The 21,050-nt window shown below is 43.0% G+C and overlaps 4 protein-coding genes and 1 pseudogene across 7 annotated transcripts; 1 reads left to right on the forward strand and 4 right to left on the reverse strand.

Annotated features, from left to right (window-relative positions):
- Nucleotides 1-1,176: 1,176 nt before the first annotated feature.
- Nucleotides 1,177-5,962, reverse strand: LOC306785276 (AP-3 complex subunit mu-1-like). 3 transcript variants are annotated; one of them, XM_079279586.1, is made up of 9 exons: nucleotides 5,767-5,962; nucleotides 5,114-5,391; nucleotides 4,783-4,954; nucleotides 4,375-4,512; nucleotides 4,158-4,243; nucleotides 3,911-4,044; nucleotides 3,430-3,637; nucleotides 2,904-3,048; nucleotides 1,177-2,810 (listed from the first exon to the last, which is right to left on the reverse strand). In XM_079279586.1, exons 2-9 carry the CDS (start codon nucleotides 5,384-5,386, stop codon nucleotides 2,710-2,712), a joined length of 1,257 nt encoding a protein of 418 aa, XP_079135712.1. In that variant the 5' UTR covers nucleotides 5,387-5,391; nucleotides 5,767-5,962; the 3' UTR covers nucleotides 1,177-2,709. The 3 variants fall into 3 exon arrangements, with proteins under 3 accessions (XP_079135712.1, XP_079135710.1, XP_079135711.1); XM_079279584.1 differs by having other exon boundaries at nucleotides 5,726-5,962; XM_079279585.1 differs by having other exon boundaries at nucleotides 5,114-5,423; nucleotides 5,726-5,962.
- Nucleotides 5,963-6,549: 587 nt separating this feature from the next.
- LOC306785319 (adenosine kinase-like) lies at nucleotides 6,550-14,506 on the forward strand. The gene is made up of 11 exons (XM_079279656.1): nucleotides 6,550-6,729; nucleotides 8,555-8,629; nucleotides 9,426-9,479; nucleotides 10,388-10,466; nucleotides 10,549-10,721; nucleotides 10,813-10,921; nucleotides 12,376-12,546; nucleotides 12,695-12,730; nucleotides 12,838-12,952; nucleotides 13,062-13,148; nucleotides 13,233-14,506. Exons 1-11 carry the CDS (start codon nucleotides 6,602-6,604, stop codon nucleotides 13,355-13,357), a joined length of 1,152 nt encoding a protein of 383 aa, XP_079135782.1. The 5' UTR covers nucleotides 6,550-6,601; the 3' UTR covers nucleotides 13,358-14,506.
- Nucleotides 14,507-14,575: 69 nt separating this feature from the next.
- On the reverse strand, nucleotides 14,576-16,521 carry LOC306785320 (dual specificity phosphatase 29). Its single transcript, XM_079279657.1, has 4 exons — nucleotides 16,396-16,521; nucleotides 15,598-15,785; nucleotides 15,296-15,519; nucleotides 14,576-15,181 (listed from the first exon to the last, which is right to left on the reverse strand). The coding sequence occupies exons 2-4, from the start codon at nucleotides 15,774-15,776 to the stop codon at nucleotides 14,958-14,960; spliced, it is 627 nt and encodes a 208-aa protein (XP_079135783.1). The 5' UTR covers nucleotides 15,777-15,785; nucleotides 16,396-16,521; the 3' UTR covers nucleotides 14,576-14,957.
- A 596-nt stretch (nucleotides 16,522-17,117) lies between these two features.
- On the reverse strand, nucleotides 17,118-18,682 carry LOC306785737 (dual specificity protein phosphatase 13B-like; annotated as a pseudogene). The gene is made up of 3 exons: nucleotides 18,570-18,682; nucleotides 17,932-18,035; nucleotides 17,118-17,408 (listed from the first exon to the last, which is right to left on the reverse strand). The product of its transcript is annotated as a dual specificity protein phosphatase 13B-like (transcript).
- A 1,315-nt stretch (nucleotides 18,683-19,997) lies between these two features.
- LOC306785525 (dual specificity protein phosphatase 13A) lies at nucleotides 19,998-20,923 on the reverse strand. Its single transcript, XM_079279943.1, has 3 exons — nucleotides 20,764-20,923; nucleotides 20,376-20,593; nucleotides 19,998-20,294 (listed from the first exon to the last, which is right to left on the reverse strand). The coding sequence occupies exons 1-3, from the start codon at nucleotides 20,880-20,882 to the stop codon at nucleotides 20,083-20,085; spliced, it is 549 nt and encodes a 182-aa protein (XP_079136069.1). The 5' UTR covers nucleotides 20,883-20,923; the 3' UTR covers nucleotides 19,998-20,082.
- Between the last annotated feature and the right edge of the window lie 127 nt (nucleotides 20,924-21,050).

A 21,050-nucleotide genomic window follows, 5' to 3' on the forward strand; every position in this document is an offset into this window, starting at 1 on the left:
GTCTGCCTCTTCATTCACTTTTGTAAGTCACTGTTAACAAAACATAACATTAGATGCAACATGTCTACTACCATGCAAGCAGCTGTACTAAGCTAAATGCTAACATCTGTATGCTAAACTGCTAGCATGCTGAAGTTGCTGTTCAGTGTGTTCGCATGCCAACATTAGCACAAAAACTACAGTAAAAATTTGGCTGATGGAAATATTATTAGTTTATTAAACCAAAAAGCTAGTGTTTCGACCGGCTCAGGAGTCGCAACACAACACCAACATAGGTTAAAAACAACCACAGCTGCCAGTTTATTTACAGGACACAAGAAAACTGTAGTGTGCAAATCCCACTGCAGACCAGGGTCAGGTGTCCTCAATCACTCGTTAGGGAGCTGCACCTAGAAGTCAAACGACACAGAATACACACACACCCAAGCACAGACATTCACAGCAGGACATAGAACCATACGTAACACTCCCTTCCTTAAGGTGACAGCCATAAGGGTGTCATCCAAAACCATGCTGTTTTAACGGAAGAAACCCTCATACGCATGAGGATACCAACCTCCCAGTAAAAGTGGCATGAGTAGAACCACTCTGTTAGGCTGGCCCGCAGCGGCCGGACTTTGGAAGTAGGAGGAGGACACAGAGAGTACGTGTGCCCAACCAGGTGTTTATTTCACCACAATAGAGATCAGAGAATTGACCTTTAGAATGTTAGGAATCTAACATTCCCTTTGTCACACACTCTCATCCTTAAGCAACACTGCTGCCATACACTTGGTCAAAGGAGGGTCAGCCTTCTGGGCTGCCATCAGCTGTTCCTTGCCAACCTTCAACTGTGTGTCAGGCTCAGCAGGCACAGTGACAGGACAGGTCAATTTAACTTCAGTAGACTCATTTCCAACAGCATTAGTGGACAACTAATCTAGAGGCAACTCAGAAGTTACAGAAGGATCAGCCTCTAGACTGTCAACAGGTGGAGCCACTTCAGATAAATTCACTACATCGTCATACTTTCTTGACTGTGTTGTGAAAATAAAGCTATCTTTCACACTTAGAGCGGATTTAAGAATGAAACAGAAGCTCTCAAGAGGCGTATAGTTATATCAAAGCAATAGATTTATTTATCAACAGAGTTATTCAGCCCAAACAATTAAACATGCATGGGTGCTAATGGTTGCACTTCGCAGAGATTCACCATGAGACACACTTGGACACGGCAGTGTGAAGCTTAATATAGGGTCCCTCCCCTTGATGTCCATTTGTCAAAATCAAAGATGCAGGCGTGGCACATTTGTATGTGTATGACACCTGAACGTCCGTTCACATTGGCCCCTCCCAGAAGGCGTTTTCTTCTATCAGTGTGTGTGTGATGTTGCATGAGAGCGGACCTGGGAAGCAAGTTGTAAAGAAGAGGGGAGACTACTTAGGGCGTTGTCCCTGCATCTCACTGTCTATTGTTCCTTCCTTATCTTCTCTAAAGATGGCGGCCTGTTCCTTGTGGCGCAGTTAAGTCAGTAATCTCCCTCCTGCTTCTTCCTGGCCCTAGTGTGTGCTGTGGGCACTGTATGAGTGGTTAATAGAGCTGCATAAGCTAATGGTTATTAAAACTACAAATATGCTAGTGATTAATTAAACTGTATATAAGCTAGTTGCTGATTAAGCTGTATATAAGCTAGTTTTATCAACAACTGGGCACGAGTTACAATGCAAGCAGGAAGGATCTGGGCTGGTGCCAGACCAGAAAGAGCGGCGCAAGGAGGCGCTTATATAGGTAACCACATCCTCATCCAGGTGCCCTCAATCACTCGTTAGGGAGCTGCACCTAAAAGTCAAAATACACAGGATACACACACACCCAAGCACAAACATTCACAGCAGGACATAGAACCATACGTAATACTAGCATGGCCAAAAGAGCACACATGAAAATCATACTTTCAAAACTTTTATAAGACTTCTTATACACTGAAATACAGATTCAACTTCATACAAGTAGTATTTTTTTTTCCTGTGAACAATTGATTGTGCAAATGTTGTGCCGAGTAAAGAAGTTGCATTCAACATTAAGTGAGCATTTTGTAGATTTCACAAAAAAGAAAACTTCCCAACAGACTGCTGGAATCACTAGCTCGTATCTCGGCTCTGCAGATAAGTCAAACTATGTCCCTTCGATATAGATATATTTTTAAAAAATGTACTTCACCGTAGGCCTCCGAAACATGCAGTTTGTGCTGTAGTGTGCGATACAAAGCACCCTAAACAAGGCCACATTGAAGAGTGAATGTGTGCAAATACACACTGCAAATACTCAGCAGAAAGGTTTTCAAAAGGCATGGCTGCTTTCTCTCAGGCAACATGTATGTGAGATTGGAAAAGTGTGATGAAGTAGCGAAGAGGCGGTGAGCCCCAAGTGTCCCTTTTCAAACCAAAATATTCCCCTTAGGCAACACTTGTTAAAACAGAAAACCAAAATAGTTCAAAAAGAGAGGACTGGTTCATACAATGCAGCACATTTAAACTGGACAGAAACTATTAGCACTTCAACATACGGTAGTCACATTGATTATTAAGGCTTCCCTTTACAGGCCACATAATAAATAACTGTTAATTAAAAACAATTAGACAGAGGATAATGCAAGACATATTGGAGTATTGATAACCTTGCCCCCTATTTGGCACATTGGATTGCTGACTTTTGACCTCTTAAAGTACTCAGGTCCGCACTTGGAATTTCCCCGCTTTAGTCACATACTTGACCCCTTTAAACATCTTGTACTTCTCTCCAAACATGTCAAGACGATTCACCTTAAGACCTGTACAGAGGGGAGAGAAGCAAAGTGAGCAATGACTGACAACTGACTTTAAAACTTGGCCCAAATCAAAAGTATGTATAAAGCGAGGACTACCTGATATGGCCACCTGCTGAATCTTCAGGTCAATGTTGAGTGAAGGGTTATCTTCAGGTTTGGGGGCTCCTGACTGTAGACTTAGACTGCCTTTCAAGTTAGGAAGCTTCTGAGGGTTCAGTCTCCCAATGTCCCAAACCAACACCTATCAAAACGCACACATGCTCCGGGTAAGGACAATAAAACTTTTTGTTTTTAGTTTTATTTTCTCTATAACACCACCAGTTCTGATCACGATTGCATCACTTGTTTCGTTGTTGAGCTACAAAAAAAATCGAGTGCATAAGTACGTCTTAAAAATATATAAATATCATGCCTTTAAAAAGGTAGTTTAACGTTACTTTGGCCATCAATTTATCACTTACGAGTTAGGCAGCTAAGATGTAAGCAGCTTGTTAGTGAAGCATTTGATGGGATTCTTGACAACAATTGGATAAAAGGGTCCACATTCAACAGTGGGAGGCTTTCTCATTTAACACAAAACTACAGTATCACTCCTTAGGACGGCTTTGTTGTTGGTTGTTACCTTGGTAGGGAGGTCGTAGGTGTAGCTTCCCTGTGTGGCTGTGAGGTTGACAGTGATCACAGCTTTAGGCATGTGGATTTTGACCATCAAAGCCTCCACCATCTTCCCCATGGTCTGCTTAGGTCCGATCGTGATGTCCAGGCGACCACAAGGTCCCGACTCAAAGAAACTGATGCTCTGCTTCACGTACACTGGAATGGCCACGAGACTGAGGATGGACACAGACAGAATGAACCACGATGACAATAAACAGTTGGGTTCAGCAGGCAGACAGCAACCAGCTTGTGTTTACAAGTAAACACGGTAACAAGAGTGGATTGTGAATCCTTAATGCGGAAATTAAACCAGAATTTTAATCCACGCCGAAGACAATAACACAACAGAGATTTCATCGTCGCTAGAAGATGTCGCTGCTCAGATCACATATTTACACACATATTTTGTTTTGCTTTATTATAAATAAGACATACAGACGACATACTTTTGAGAGCTGACATGATAATTCATGAGTGTGAAGTTTCCATCTGGTGGGATGAAAGAGAGAGCGCGCTCCGACTCCCAGCGCTGAAACCGCACACACGGGTGGAAACTCACGTCGTCCAGAAGACGAGGATTCTGTCATCAAAAGTGACAACGATGGCGAGTGAATTTTACATTTGGACCGACGCGCGGGCAGACACAGAAATATGCACATTAAGAAAAACACAGCTAAGAGGAAATGAACCAACCATGAAGGACAGAGTCAGGTCAGGCATCCCAGTGAGCCACACGCAGGCTTCAATTACACCCTGGATCTCTGCAAATACTGTCGTACCTAAAGATTGAAGGAGATGGAAGCACGTTTACAGAGTAACTACGTCTAATTATCTAATCTACCAGGAAAAAGTAATCACTTCTAACCGCCATGGATACACTCTTCATCTGTCCACAAGTGCTTGTTTGTACCTGATTTGTCCACAATGGCATCTATTTCCTCTATCACATCAAAATATGCCTCATTATTGGTGTATTTAACTCCAGCCCGCCTCCATGGGACATTGGACAGTTGACCTGTTGGTAATGTATTTCCAACATTACTACCTCCTGGAGAACACACAAAACAAAGGCAAACACATAAATGTAAACATAAATATTGTAGATAATAATGTAAGAGCTGAGGATCAGGGTAATTTTAGAAATCGACATTGTTGCCAGGTGGCTCTACTCCCTCCCATACGACAGTATTAGGAGCAGGTGTGGGAAGCCACACACCTGGAGCAGACCTCCTTATCATGAGAGTATGAAGGACAATCAGGGAGTTCCCTTCGCTTTCACATGCTGAGAACTAGACAGAAGGCGGTGACCTCCGTTTACCTGTGAGCGTGTTGACAACTGATCGCAGGATGGTGGGAGGCCTGATCAACTCTTTGAGGACGTTGGACTCTGTTGCCAGTGGAACGCCGTTGTCCAGCATCTCCTCCAGCAGCTCGTACACTGTCACCACATTGTCCTTGATTACACTTTCCGAGCACTCTCCAAAGTAGTCCTGTCGACAGAAAATACCCAACATGAGTCTCAATTCCATACTAATTGTTTACAATATGTGCTCTATATACACACACATTTGTGTACATTATACAAGTTTGAACAGAACCAAAGATGTCTTGACTTATGAATAAATATATAACACGGAATTCAATCACACCTGAAATGTGTCTGCCACTCTGTGCAGGAACTCAATGACAAACAGTGGAGGGACTTCGGTCTGGACGACAGAGAGGAAGAAGAGCTTGCCCCTGTATATGGTGATAAGGTAGTGGTGGGGGGTCTGCAGGACGGGGGCCACATCCTCCGGGTCCACCGCCTTCTCCTTAGCCTCGAAAAAGTAATCACACACACTCCGGCTGATGACACTCTTCCAGTGTTTCTCCAGGAAGATGTCTCCAGAGTGATTAATCAGGAACAGACTGTGGATCATCTCAGCTGCAACAATGAGTTGGTTGTTGAGGATATTACTGCGCGGTAGATGGAGACATTAAATCAGCAGTTTTAAGCTAAATTTAAAACTCCTCGTGCATTATTTGATTGCAGTGCCAATGTAAATGCAAGCAGTGTACCTGTCATTCTATTAAACTAACTTAGTTTAAATTAACCAGCTGGCTAGCAAACCTGAGATTGACAACTTCGGAGATTCTCACCATCAGTTTCTTAATGTTAAGCAATAAAACAAACTCGAGAGTGACAGCGACATGAAAGCTCTGCATAAGGAATAATGTACAAAGAGTTTCAAGGATTATTCAAAGTTGTATCTGCTTACTCCGGTTGATTGTGCAAAAGGTATTAAAGAAAGTTGTCTACTTGGTAAGGCAGACTTGTCCGAGTTGCTGAGGAGACGCCTGCAGATCCGTTCACACGTAAACACAACTTAGTCACGAGAAAATATCGATAAATCAAAATAATAAAGTCCAAATAGTATTAGTAAAGCCCTGAAATAAACCCCGGAAGGTTTAAATACAAAGCAACCGTAGTGTCAAACTGATCGATACGTTCAGAGCAAAGTTTCGGACTTTTTAGTCAGGCAGAAATTGTGGGCAGCTACATCCATGTCTGTATGAAATTTTGGGATGCGTTACCCTGCGTGCAATCTTCCAGGTGTTTGTGCCGGGGCCGAACTTACGAAAACCAAATATTTTCTTGGCGGAGAAGTAGCAGTCCTCACACACTAAACGTTTAGGGTTTAAAACTAAACCCTGGTACCTTTTATTTATTACTATTTTATTATTCATATAATATTAATTTGACCTCTTGATTTAGGTTATCAATTTGATTTAATCCATATTGTTCTCAGTTGTATTGTAATTAATTAATATTAGTTCCAAAAATGAAGGTCTGCATTAAATAAAGGTGGAAAACCTTTCACGTGATAATCCGAACAATTGTTCAAGACTTTATACCAGACGTTTTATGATTTCCTTATTTTATCATAAGTGCTAAAAAAGTAGACGACCACGTCTCCAGAAAAACCTAAATGTAAGGCTTTTGATTGGCTAAACTCTGTGTACGCGCCACACGGACTGGAGGAGGAAACCGGTGCCTGCAAGGTCTGCCTCAGGGAAACAAACAATCCATGTTAACCGTTAGCACTACCGCGTTTTCACACCGGTTGAGGGGATTGCAACGTACGCAGTTAACCATGGCTTCTAAAGCAAAGAAACAAAGACTGTCTGATGAGAAGAAGAAGACGGAGTCTCCGACCAAGAAGACAGAGTCTCCGACCAAGAAGACGGAGTCTCCGACCAAAAAGACTCCTGCAGAACTAAGGTGACCGAAAGTTTAAAAAAAGAATACAATAAACTGCCTCCCTGCAGCGCGAGGAGACATGACCCTAGTTTGAATGCTAATGTGCGCAAATTTGTTTGAAATGTAAACCTTAACGCATGAATGCACGTGTGACATGCGAGTGAGGTTGAACATTGTGAGTTGCTGTACACCATTGCATGTCTGCATGCATGCACCACCACGCTGGGTAAAGTCCTTTGATGTAGTTATCTTGGAACATGCCGCTACAGAGTCAGGTCAGAAGCGTTCAGAGACTCTGCTGTTGTCTAGTACCGTCCGTTAACTACAGCAAGTGTGCCAATATCTAATCTAAGATCAACGTGACCACCCCCCCCCCCCCTGCATGTTTATAAGCTGCAGAGGGAAATACTTAACGGTAGCACCTTCAGTGCCAAGGATCGGCTCCGCTGCTGAGTGTAGCGATCCTGCACCACCTCCCAAAACAATGCATTTGCAAAGTAGTCACATGGTCGTGAATATGCAATGTTATATATATTTTTTTCCCCGCCGAAATCAATCTGAAAATTGCATCACTCGGCTATATTCCTCTATTCTAACTGTAACCCGCTGTTGTCAGATTGTGGCATCTCAGCGGCCGCGATCATCAGCAGGCTCCTGCAAGGTCCTCCCTCTTAGATGTGTCCAATCAGTCGGTCCCGAGTAGGAGGAGCTGTTTTTCAGGGTAAAATCGGTATCTCTGCACGCTGAGCTCAAATTCTTAAGTTTTTGAATGCTTAGCTCTTTCTGAGCTGGTTTCTAGGTTACTCAACAGGTCTGTCAGTATCGAGCTGACGCACACCGAGAGAGAGACACCATGTCTTCTTCAAGGTAAGAACACGTTGATAGAGGGAATTGATCTAAAGGCAGGTGTGATTGGCTGCACAAGCCCAGTAATCTTCTGCCTGCATATTGACAGATGCACATGCGGTAGGAAATGATAGTACGGGTGTGGCATCTGCTGGGTAGATGCATTTTTTTAGTTTTTCCAGTGACAACAAACCTATCTGCTCAATGACATCTCCCTACTCTTGTTTTTTCAAAAGACGTTCGTCCATGTTGCTTTTTTCTGCTACAGTGAACGTTCATGTGGATGTGGCATATGTCACGGCCTGTGAGTCTTGCTCCATCTGGGTTTTCCCCCCAGAAACGCTGACAAGATTGGTTATTGTTCAGGAGTGAAGACGACACCAAGACGCATATCCGAGTACACATTATTAACATGCTTCCAGAAACTCTTGACACAAAAGGGCGTAATACTTTACAATGTGCTGTTTTATTATTATTTGGCATCGCAGCACTACGATTTTTGCTGTGATACTGAACCCGTGTTCAGTTGTTTGCCCCCGGCACAGAACGGACTGTACGGAGACAGTGTTGCCTTGCTCTGCGTGTCATAACATGGTTACATGCATGACTAACTGCACCACAGCATTCATATTCATTTGCCATTTTGTAGACGAGTCATGCATGTTTCCAAACCGTCTCTCTCAGATAGGTGCTATTTCTGCTTCTCTTGTCTGTGAAAGTGGAAGGTTTTAAGTCATGTGATGGAAGTCACATAGAAACGAAACTGTGGGTTTTTGCAAATGAACGGTTCAACATAATAACCACCACCCAGCTCATTCAGTGAAGTGACCTCACATTAAATTAAAAATGTTCCTTTCTACACTGTGCTGGAGGAAGACTGTGCTCTTCTATAAAGCTAGAAGTAATATAAAAAATAATACTAATATTACATACAAGTAAAGAAGGAAGATAGTCCAGTAGAGCTTTTTAGTTTTAACACTTCGTCTTTTGTGTGTTTCAGCCCTAATTCCCTCTTTGGGATGGGAAACCCCTTACTGGACATCATTGCCGTTGTGGACAAAGACTTCTTGGACAAGTAAGTTCAAATCATTTATAATACATTTTTCACCTAAAGACAGCGCTGTCATCTTGTCCTTGATTCCTCATGAATTATAAAGGCAAAGAAATACTAACACATATTTGGATTCTCTTTTATTTCGATGTTAAGCTCTTTTTTTTTTTTTAATACAAGGAGCCTAAGTCCATCTTTTTGCTGCTGTAAAGTCTCCGTGAAGCACGGTCACAATCAGATCAAGTGAAATACAAATGTTTGCTGTCGGTGAAGTCACTCCAGTGAAAGGCTGACCTTTATAGATGAGGCATTATGATGTAATTTGGTCAATAGAGATACGAGATTAGGCGTATATAAGAGTGTAGAGCACAGGAAACGGCAAAGCTGACCGATCAACATCAACAGAGCAGTGTATCCTACAGATGTAGTGCTTAAACGCAGCCTGAAGTGTATCATTACATTAGTGAGTTGATGCGCATCGGTCTGTTCTAGCTAGTGAAACAATCAATGCCACTCCCTGCTGTTTCATGATGGTAAGATGACTAATTATCATCCATCAATGTAGTTAAATCACATTGGCTAAGCCTTAAAAGAAGTTAGCAGAGCATGAAAAACACTGACTCGACAATTCACCTTTTTTATTTGTAGTCATATTTAAGAGAATTTACTGTACTTACTTAGTTATTTATTAATTAACTGTGTGTTCTTTGAAATAGTGGGATAAAACTGTACGAGTTGAAACAGCAGGGTTTGATGTAGCGTAAGTTTCAGATGACTTGAAGAAACTAATGCCTCTTTTTTCTCCTTTAATGATCTGCAGGTACTCTCTGAAGCCCAATGACCAGATCCTGGCGGAGGACAAACACAAAGCACTGTTCGTAACTCCCGTGTTGCAACATTTCTAGGCTCTGGTTTTTAGTCTGTGCAGGGAGAAAAACAAATAGGTCTGCATTCATACAGTTTGTTCCTCTCTGTTCTGGAGCAGAGCAGTCACAACAGGCGCACACCAGAAAACACCGCCATTGACCTCCGTATCTCTGCAGACTGCCAATGGCAGAGCAGCAGATTCAGCACAGAGAGGTGGTCTGAGCCAATAGCAAACCGGGACTCTTCTCCTCCCTCTCCTTGCTCTGAGACGAGAAAACATTTAACAGCAGATAAGAGAGTGTAACCGTGTGCGAGGATCAAACAGATGTATTCTGACTCCAAGGTTATAGTTATGACATTTTGCAACCACTAAAAGACAGTCACATCTCTACATATGAGTTATTTATATCAGGGAAGATTTGTACTCATGATTCCCAACTTCAGAGTCAGCAATGTTTAGGCTGGCTTGATAACTGCTTCGTATATGTGAAGGTCTAAAGAAGTTCTACCGTCTGTTGTTTCTACAGTTGAACATTCAGGCCGTACTTATTTTTGTGCTCCGGGGTCGGGTGTTGACATGTTGGAGATTTACATATTTAAACTGACAAAAAGCAGAGAATTATAGATGCTTTAGCCCCAAAACACCAATTCACATACTTGCCGAGTTATATGAGAGGATTGACACCACTCTGTTTAATATGAAGCTACAGCCAGGAGACACTTAGCTTAGCATGACGTTTAGGAACAGCTAGCCTAGGTCTGTCTGTTAAAAAGCATCCGCCTACTAGCACCTGTAATGCTCACTAATTCATACAATTTTGTAGGTGAACAGGACGTGAAGCAACTTTCTGCATGGCATTGAATCTTCTATAAATATGAATGATGATGAGTTTCATGTTTTGTTTCTGCGTGTAGATTTGAGGAGCTAGTGAAGAAGTTCAAAGTTGAGTACCACGCTGGAGGAGCCACACAGAACTCCATCAAGATTGCTCAGGTCAGTCTGTGTACCTACAAACTCACTCGCATCAATCGGTTAATCAACTGATGCTGATCAGAGCTGTTGTCGCCGTCTGTAGTGGATGATCCAAGAACCCCATAATTTGGGCACGTTCTTTGGCTGCATTGGCAAAGACAAGTTTGGAGATATCCTGAAGCAGAAGTCGAAGGAGGCCCACGTCGACGCCCACTACTTCGAGCAAGATGAAGAGCCCACAGGGACATGTGCTGCATGCATCACCGGAGATAACAGGTGGGCATTTATTATAGTAAGCACATGTTGATTGATTATACTCTCACCTGTCTGTAACTCTTCATCTCTTTTGACTGTTGCCTCCTCTCAGGTCTCTGATAGCTAACCTAGCTGCTGCTAACTGTTATAAGAAGGACAAGCATCTCGACCTGGAAGAAAACTGGAAGCTGGTGGAAAAAGCTAAAGTCTACTATATTGCTGTAAGTCAGCGGTTCCCAAACTTTTTAGGCCGCGCACCCCCTTCTACATCCCGACCGGGTTCGCGCACCCCCCCCCCCCCCCCCCTTACTAAAAAAAAAAAAAAAAGAAGCAACAGAGCCTTTTAAGCCTTCATAAGAATCGGACCAATGAGAGAACAGTTTGCTCGTGCGTGGCATTTGTTTACAAGATTTAGTCCACTGTTAAATGTTGCAGTGTGAACACAAACCGAACAAAGGAGCAACTGCAACAAAGCAAACGAACTGAAGGTGTGAAAACGCCCTGAAACACTGCAACAAAGTTTCAATAACTTTCAGTGACACAAGGCGTCACTTTTAAAGAGCAATACTGATGCGAGGACACACGCACAGGCTCAGAGGCAGATTGTCACATTTAATTTACAATTAATGAGCGACTAATGTAGCCAGGATATCTTCGGACAAAGCATCGATGCGGAGACACAGTGTTGTTGGACACCGGGATCATGTCCAACGTTTTTGCTTCTTTCTCCCCAATCATACATTCCACCATCTCTCTGGCAGCTGGCAAGCTCACGTCTTCGGCGATTGTGTGCGGTAGCACCTTTCTCGCTATTCTGTAACCAGATATGAAGCCCGTAGTGCGTCATTTATAGACCCAACACATGAATGAGACTGCAGTTGTTTTTGGCTGTTTTGTAACTCCTCCAATTTCGATATAAACAATGTAAGGGGCTTTTGACTTGCACTGGCATGCTTGGTGTTCAGGTGGCGACGTAAATAAGAGCTTCAGACTGTTAGCCAGAACCTCACTGCACACCACGCACTGTGGCTTTGGGCAATCTGCGTTGCCAATCCAAGTGAAGCCCAGACACAGCTACTTTTCATCATATTTCCTCTTTTTTTCCCAGTCTGATGCTCACTCTCGTTTCCTCTTTTTCACCTTGACTCCGCGATGCGCCGATGTGTCTGTGCTATCCCTTCCTCCTTTTCGGTCTCCTCCGTCTCATCTTCCTCTGACTCTGGCTCGATTTCTTCTCCCGGTCTCTCCCCAACGCACCTCTCCGTTCCCCTCGCCTCCGATTCCTCTCTCTCTCTCTCTGTCCCTCTCCTCTTTTACGACTGATAGCTTCAGATGTCCCACCTGACAGTTTTTAAATTAAAATTACATTTTTTTTAAATATTTAATATTATTACACCATCAGACCGCCATTACACTTTTCCTCTCGCGCACCCCCTAGAGGCAGCTCGCGCACCCCCAGGGGTGCGCGCACCCCACTTTGGGAATCCCTGCTGTAAGTAATAGTTACCAAATGACTATCGAGTGTGGCGTGCCTTTCACTTCTGATATGAACAAGTGAAGCCACGGGGGAATGTCCTGACACACTGGTGCAGACTTTACTTCATGTGATTCATTAGAGCCCATCAGGATATAAAAAGCAGACCAGTCCTGACCCAATGTCACCGTTTGCTTCCAGGGTTTCTTCCTGACCGTCTCGTTGGAGTCCATCCTGAAAGTGGCGAAACACGCGTCTGAAAACAACAAGCTGTTCTGCATGAACCTCTCCGCGCCCTTCATCTGTCAGTTCTTCAAGGATAACCTCATGCAGGTTCTGCCCTATGTCGACGTGCTGTTCGGCAATGAGACAGTAAGCCAGACCTTCACACTACGTCCTCCAGATACTCTACAAATTGAAACAAGCTGTAACATGTGCTCGTGGAGTGCTTTGTGTCCACCAGATGTTGATGTTTAGTACGTATTTCTGTCCCAAACAATCTTTTATTTTTGTTCTTCAGGAGGCGGCGGCATTCGCTAAAGAGCACGACTTCGAGGTGAGTGGAGTGACGTTGTCTTTTGGCATTTGTAAATGATAGGTGCTACATTTTTCATGTGTTTCCGCATCATATACCGTCTATGTTAATGTGCCATTTGTCTACAGACCGAGGACATAAAGGAAATTGCCAAAAAAGCCCAGGCTTTGCCCAAAGACAACACAAAGAGACAGAGGATTGTAGTGTTCACCCAAGGGAAGGATGAAACTGTTATGGGTCAAAGTAAGATGTTCTATTTCTGTCTTTTTCTTTCCTTGCGTTACTATTGGTTCTCTGTCTCTTATCGTTGTTATATCGTTGGTATTGTATAATTCTTCTCGTGTCTGTTCAGGTGACAAGGTCGAGACCTTCCCTGCACTGAAGATCGACCCCGAGGACATTGTCGACACAAACGGTGCAGGCGATGCCTTTGTAGGAGGTAAGATTGTCCTCTTGTTTTCAGTTGATGCATATGTAGCTTTCTTTGTCGTTTCTGTTAAAGTTTCTCCCCTCTGCGTTGCAGGTTTCCTGTCTGAGCTGGTCCAGGGCAAACCAATGCATCAGTGCGTGAAGGCGGCACACTACGCCGCCAACGTCATCATCAGACGAGCAGGTTGCACCTTCCCAGAAAAACCCGACTTCAAGTGAGGGATTCCGGGACGACTCCATCCGCCTGAAACCTCATTCTCTCCCTGCCAAACAACTCCGACCCGTAACAAATACGATCAGACACCCGTCCAAGTTGTTTTTTAATTCATCCGGACATCATGTCCTTCCAATTGTTAGTTGAGTTCGTCCTGATAAGTGTGCCGGTCTCCGTTTCCCGCCGCTCATGCAGCCAAGAGCCAAGGAAAGATTTGTTTATGTATAAGAATTACCATGAAGGGATCATGATAACGTCACAGGATGGGATCACTTTGCTTTACAAAGACGATCTAACTGAAATTGTGTTTTTGCCTTGCCTTGCCTTTTATGGACATTTCTTTCGCTCGTGTTGACATCACACGAGTCTGTTTTCCCCCTTGGAGACGGAATCAAAGCACACGTTAATTCCACTTTGTGAGGACACGTTTTACACAAACAGGACGGATAAACAAAATATCAGTCAATGCAGGTTTTGGATACTGCAATGAAAATGTGCAGTAGTGATTTGTTTTAGGTACATTTTTAACAATATTCTTAGTTTGTACTTGCAAACTAGATCAGTGAGGGACAACTGGTGACTTTTGGGGGTAAAAACAGACATACAACATATTTTAAATGCATGTAAGGAAAGAATATATCTTCAAATGTTCTGTCAGAGGAATACAGTGGGTAATAAAACTGACGTTTCCTTCCATTGTTATTTCTCTCCTGAGTTAGTTGCCTCTGTTCTTTGTGGGTGTATTATTATTATTATTATTATTATTACTCTATGTAACCCAACTTCAAGACTGTCAGATTTTGAGAGTTGTGTATGTTAATGTCTACAAATGTCAAATGGAAAAGAAGGGAACCAAATCACGAGTTAAATTCAGGCTCAAAGAGTTTGTGGTCTGTGCAACGTTGAATACCTCAATACAACTATCCTGAATATAGATGTAGGCTAAATATTTCCTGGCGGAGAAGTGTGTTTTCTGAATACAACAAGAGTTGTTTTGAAATTTCTATCACTGTCAGTATTGTTCCACTGTTAGTTTATTTTATATGTTCAAATACACCAATAAGCCTTAAGGGACAATTTATTCCTGGTCTCAGTTGCCTGTCTTTGTGCTTGACTGTCATGCCTACAGTTCACAAATAAAATATACAACAATCTTTCGTTTAATATTTTTTCTGTTGGTGTATTTTATTTTGATTCCCTCAAAGGCTTTTTTTCAATTAAAGATACCGTAATTCTTAGTAAGATATCTACGATATGAACTCAATAGATTGTGGATCAAACATTAAAATATATGGTACAACAACTTGCCTTAAAGCTAAAGTTTATTTAAATCAACAGTATATAATGTCAGGACCTGCTATGTGTGCATCACTCTTTGAAATCTGTTCTTACACTTCACACACTTTAGAGATATTGACAAAGTCACTTGCTGTTGAAACACAACTAAGCCCGTAGGACATCCCATTACTCAATGTTACATTTGAACTTTGAGACTAGCGTGGCACAGTTTAATGATACAATAGTCAAAGATTCATGAAGAACATTTTTGTATACCTGAGACGGATTCAGAAGACATTTAAACAGTTATTATCGATCTATTATGTACTATTGGTGTTGCATCTCTCTTTTTTGTCTCAGCCTCTCCTCTTGCAGCGTGATGTCCAAAGCTCTGAGCTGTCTCAAAAAGCCGTGATTGGGAAGGATGCAGCGCCGCTGTCGCACATGCTCAGTAGCATCCACCACAGTCAGGCTGTGTTCCATCATCAGGTATGCCAAGACCAGAGCCGCCGACCTGCTCCGACCCATCACACAGTGCACCAGCACCTTGTCTAGAACAAAATGAAGTAAAGATAGATGGCTTCATTAGAAACAGAGATAAACTTACAGGCTTCTTCTCCGGAGAATAATCTCATTTAAAAGCTTTGATTTCCTCCAGGACTTACTCTGTGGGTGACTGAGGGCCTCGTGGATGAACTGGGTTGTAGAGCAGAAGTACTGGGAGATATTAAAGGTGGGTTTGTCATCAGCCTCCACACCGAAGTACTGGATGTCCACGTCAGTGTAGTAATCGGCACCAGTCAGGACGTTGTTCCACTTTCCCTCTGCTGCATTAAGGACATGTGTGATACCCAGATCCCTCAGGCCAGGCCGCTCCAGAGCTGTTTTCCTGTTTCCGTGTGACACACAGACTCATTCTGAAGCTGTCCTTAGAAGCACAAAGCCATCTCAGAGTGTGCTTACTCACTCATCCCCGATGTAGACGCTGGGCCAGACCAGGTTGACATGTGCATACTGAGCCCCGGTGCTGGTCCACAACAGCTGCTCCAGGTCTAATGTTCCCGGTGTTATGTAGTCACTGTCTGGGTCCACCTGCACCGCTGTGTACGGGTTCCTGCCTCTGGGCTTCACCACACAGGAGGACATAGCTCACCTCTGCTGCCCAGAAAACACACACACACACACACACACACACACACACACACACACACACACACACACACACACACACACACACACACACACACACACACACACACACACACACACACACACACACACACACACACACACACACACACACATCCCTGAAGTTAATCAAAAGCAAAATGTCTGCACATTGTCATCTGCTCCCCAAGCTGTGAAGATATCAACTCTTAAACACCAGGGATATTTTTATATACTGTCTGAGAGCTGCAACCATTTGTCCGTTAATCGATTAGTATATCTACAGAAAATAAATCTATTTATATGTTAATCGTTTTCAGCAATAATGGAAAAAATGCAGTTGTTCCTGCTTCTAAAATGTAAACACCTGCGTTAGTTTTCTTTTTGACATTAAACTGGTATCTCTCAGTCGGACAAAACAAGACACTGTGAGAAATCCAGGAAAACTGTTGTTGAAAACAGTGTTGTGATGTTCCAGGGCGAACTAATGCTGGCTATGATTATTTCAGGTGTGTGTTGTACTCATGATATTGTCTGTTTAAAGAGTAAAGTACACTGATGGCTTCATAAAGTACTGTGGCAGAGAGAAAGTGCTTACCTCCTTCTTTTAACTGTTTAAAGCTTTAAATCCGTTCCTAAGCATGATCGCAGACCAGCACCTCAACTTTTCCTCAATGGAGATGTGTGAACTGTTTGCGCGCGTGTGTGTGTGTGCGCGCGTGTGTGTGTGCGTGCGTGTGTGTGTGTGTGTGTGTGTCAACAGAGACCTCCCTCTACAGTAAGCTTGAAGGCTGAACTACAGATCTGGAATGGTAACTGCTCCCTCCGGCTCTGTGTTCAAGATGATATTTTTAGGCAGCTGGGCTACAACACCTGACCTCAACAATGTCACACACACTCTCTCTCTCACACACACACACACACACACACACACACACGCACACACACACACACACACACACACACACACACACACACACACACACACACACACACAAACAGGCCCTTTCTCATAGCCTTCATAATATGATCTGAGTCCTCTAATGTGACAGTGTGTATGGTAAATAGAAACACTGAATCATCAGAAACAATGAAAACAAGAATACGTTTAGTAAGAGTGGCATGTTGCTTCATCATCATTGACAGGAATGTCAATAACGTGTGACAGGTGTGAGGAGAGTTATTTCTGGAGACATAAAACTGAAAGCAGTCAGTTGTTATATTCTACTAATTGTTGTTGAGGCCGAGATAACAAATGAGACTTCTTCTTGTGACAGATGACACAGAGATGGCATTTCCATTTGTCAGACTTGATTGGTGTTACATAAAATGTGGATTCAAATGAAACAGGTGCCTGACAAGGGTGGAAGGGCATGCTCCGCCATGATGTGTCAGCGTGCTCCTCCTCTGTGATCTGATGCTCTGTGGACTGAGGCTCAGCTCCAACTGCCTCAGCTGCTCCAGAAATCCAGAGTTGGGTCCGATGTCTCGGTTCAGACGCACAGCGACGATGGCCCTCCGCCAACGACTGGCCCTGGCACATCACCAGATACGCAAGAACCAGCACCCCTGAGCGGCTGACGCCCATGTCGCAGTGCACAAATACCTTCCCTCCTCACATTTGTCATCAGCCTTGTCAGGATAGGAAAAGCACATTTGTAACTAACACCATTAATGATGTCTCTGTTCTATTCAAGTGTTCCAGTAAACCATAACAGTGTGAAAGTCATCTGAAACTGAAGCAGCTAAATGGAATTCAACCGTCATTGATTGTCTTATTTACACCTGTTCTTTTCCTACTGCTACATGTCAACATGTGAAAAAGGTCTACTTACAAAACCTGCACAAAATGAGTGCAGATGTCTTTGTTTGATGCCTTCAAACCTTTCAGATTATCTGACATCGAATATTTCTCCAACATGAACTAAATTATTATTTGTGGTTTTCTTTTGGAATTGTTATTTATTTAGTTGTTCATGTTTTTATTTAGTTTTTTCAAAAGTATGACAGATTTAACAAACCAAAGTTGGCAGAAATATGTTGAATTAATTGTAAAAAAAATGAATTATTACAAGAGGACATGATGGAGCGGTTGAAGTTTGGATGTTCTGCAGCTTCAACACCTCAAGGTTACTGTAGAACTTCTGACCTGTGTTGATCTGATGTCGACCTGCTGCCGCCTTCAGTATGTGAGTTCCACCCAGAGACCAGAGTGTGGTTTTATCTTGCGCCACAGACCTGCACAACACACACCACTATACAACCTGATTCATTTTAATATCCTTTCACAACGATTCAAGCTGCTGGTGGTCATTTTCCAACTCACGCATCTCCGATGTACAGGTTCGGACAGACTTGATCGATGGGTGCCACTGGCTTCCTGTCTGTGTGTCTTCCTCCTCGCCTGAGTGATCTCTGTAGCAATAAAGATGTGTGTGTGTGTGTCTGTGTGAATATGTTGGTGTGTATGGCTTTGCGTGTGTCTTTACAGTGTTCGGGCCTGTCTTCGCCTCCTCCTCTCCCTCTCCAGGCTCATGTCGAGGCTGCGGAGCTGCAGCAAGAAGCCTGGGTTGAGACCTCAGCAATCATCAGGAAGGCCAGCACCAGGGTTGCAGAACGGCTCACGCCCACCAGACAGTGGACAAATACCCGTCCTGGGACAGGGACATTCCCTGTTACCTTCAGCCCCAGATAAGCATTATTATTGCATTGAATTGTACAGGTGTACATAAATCCAATCACACACACTGAGATGATGTAAGTGTGACCGACTTGCCTCCCATGGCCAGTGCAGCTCCAATGTATCGTGCTGTCGGGTAAAAGAAAGGACTCAGGATGAATTCTATTGCATCATCAGCCTCCACCCCATAATAATCCACTGTCATGTCTCCGTAGAAACGCTCGCTCATATTTCTCCATAAACACTCACATCTTCATATGACTGTTTCCTTTTATAACTCTGTAATCATACACTCGTCAGTGGCAAAACATCCTGCAGAATGCAGCGGTTCATGCACTTTAAAACATGTTTAGTCTATTTTGACGAAATGTCTGGAGTCTCATTCCTATGGACAACAACCCTGTGAACTTTAACATCAGCTCACTTGCTTAGTTTCCATGACCACATACTGTTATGTAATACAACACTGCTCTGCACGTGTCTCTATGTTGCTGCGGCTCTAAAGAAATATGATCACGGCTGTGAATAACATTCACCAGTGACGTGTTAACTTTAGCAGCATGTGTTGTGTTTACATCATAAGCTACTGAGATATTGAGCATGACTCAAACATGAAAGTAATGCTCGTTGCATTGCGTAACAAGAAGAAAAAATAAAAGGCACATTTGGCCTTGGGTATACAGTACGGATAAGTAAGTGTAGGTTCAGCGTTTGCTCCTTTAGATGACTGTAAAGTACAACAGTGACCGTTAACATAATGTCAGCTACAGGTTGAAAGAAATCTTCAAGCCACATTCCTTTTGTCATCAGTTTGAATTCATTTAAAACTCAATAATTGTCATTATTCTTTATTGCAATCTTTTTTTCAGTCATATTATATTATCCTACTTTGATTCATCATCAGTTGTCGTTGTATTTATATGCACCTTGGTTGTAATGAGTCCACATTGAAATCCATTTAGACAGCTGAGATTATTTGCTGTCTTTTTGCGAAAATGTAATTCAAATAACTGCAATGTGAAAAATTGCTAGTTTTTTTCAGAATGGTTCGGCAATAGGTGATACAATTGTGGTTTAATTAAAATAATTAGTGAGCTTTTGATCAGAGAAGACATGACAAAAAAATAACTCTCCCTTATCAAGCAAACTGTTCTGTTTTGTCAAAATGTTGCAATGTGCATATTTTAAAACGTATTTAAAAATGTTTACCACTCATTTTATATCCATCCAGCCAGAATATTTCAATGAAATAACATAAAATGTTTTATTGGATATTCACAATGACTTGAGTTGTAAAGGCGTATTTACAAAGCTTGGGAATTGAACATGCCAGACAACAATGAGGTAACATTTGAGAACAGTTTGAATATGGCAACAAACCTCTGAGAAATATGCAGCTGAAATATTTACAGTATTTCACAAAACCGTTGCTGCTGTTCTCAGAAGTTAAACTCGTGCATGGAAAGTAGACAACCGTAGAAATAAATTACAGATGTTATACTTTTTGGAGACAGGTCTCACATTAGGCCTCTCTCTCTCTCTCTTTCCATGTCTCTAAAAAGAGACATGTCTTTGAAAGAGTTTAGTGGAGGTGATTGTCAGATGTCAGAGAAGAGGACACAGCTGCCGTTTGAGTGTCAGCTGTTCCTCCAGCTTGAGGAGGAGCGACAGGAAATTCCGGTTGGGATAAATGGCTCGTTTTTGGACGACATGCCTCAGAGCATCTCTGAGAGGGAGACGCTGCCACAACATGAAGTAAGCCAGCACCAAAGTGGCCGATCGGCTCATGCCCATGATGCAATGCACCAACACTTTCCCTGTAGAGCAGGATGGAGAATGAGAGAGGAAATAGAACAGCTACATTATAAACGTGTGGGTGTCACGTTCATATACTGTACCATCTTTGCTCTTCAGGGCTTTATGTATGAAGTCAGCCGCAGGCTTTAAGTACTGACTGAGATCAAAGTGGTCTGAATCCTCTGCTGGGATGCCAAAGTAAACGCAGGTGTCCTCGTAAAAACTCTGGTCACCGATGCTGCCCTGCTTGTAGTGCGCAGCATTCAGGACATGAGTGATGCCAAGTTTGGGTAATTGTCTCCTATTCTGTGCAACGGCCCTGGAACACACACAAAAAAGGAGACGAACCAAGGGAATAAAGAGGAAACGTGTCAATGGATGATGTTAAGATGCACTTACACAGGTAGAAGCTTATAAAAATGACCAATTTCTCTCTTGTAGAGCTCATGACAGTTTCTGCAACAGCCTCTATAAACACAAGAAACTCACACATTTCCTATGTACAGGTTGGGCCAGACTTCATCCACTGGCGTGAGCTCCAGTGTGCAGGAATCCAAGATGAGCTCCAGTTCTTTAATAAGCACCAGGTCTTGGTTACTCCCTGACATTTTCCCCAGACACGGAGAGCTCCTCCAACAGACTGCTTCCACCGTCCCTTCACTACCAGAGTCTGCGGCTCAGTGAGGGACGAGAGCAGGTGGTTGTTTGAATGCCACTCGTCTCTAAAATTAGCTCCCTGTGTTCGGTGAGTTCCCTCTGACTGGATGTAGAGTTAT

The sequence above is a fragment of the Melanostigma gelatinosum genome (assembly GCF_949748355.1).
Source record: "Melanostigma gelatinosum genome assembly, chromosome: 12".
NCBI classification, from domain to species: domain Eukaryota; kingdom Metazoa; phylum Chordata; class Actinopteri; order Perciformes; family Zoarcidae; genus Melanostigma; species Melanostigma gelatinosum.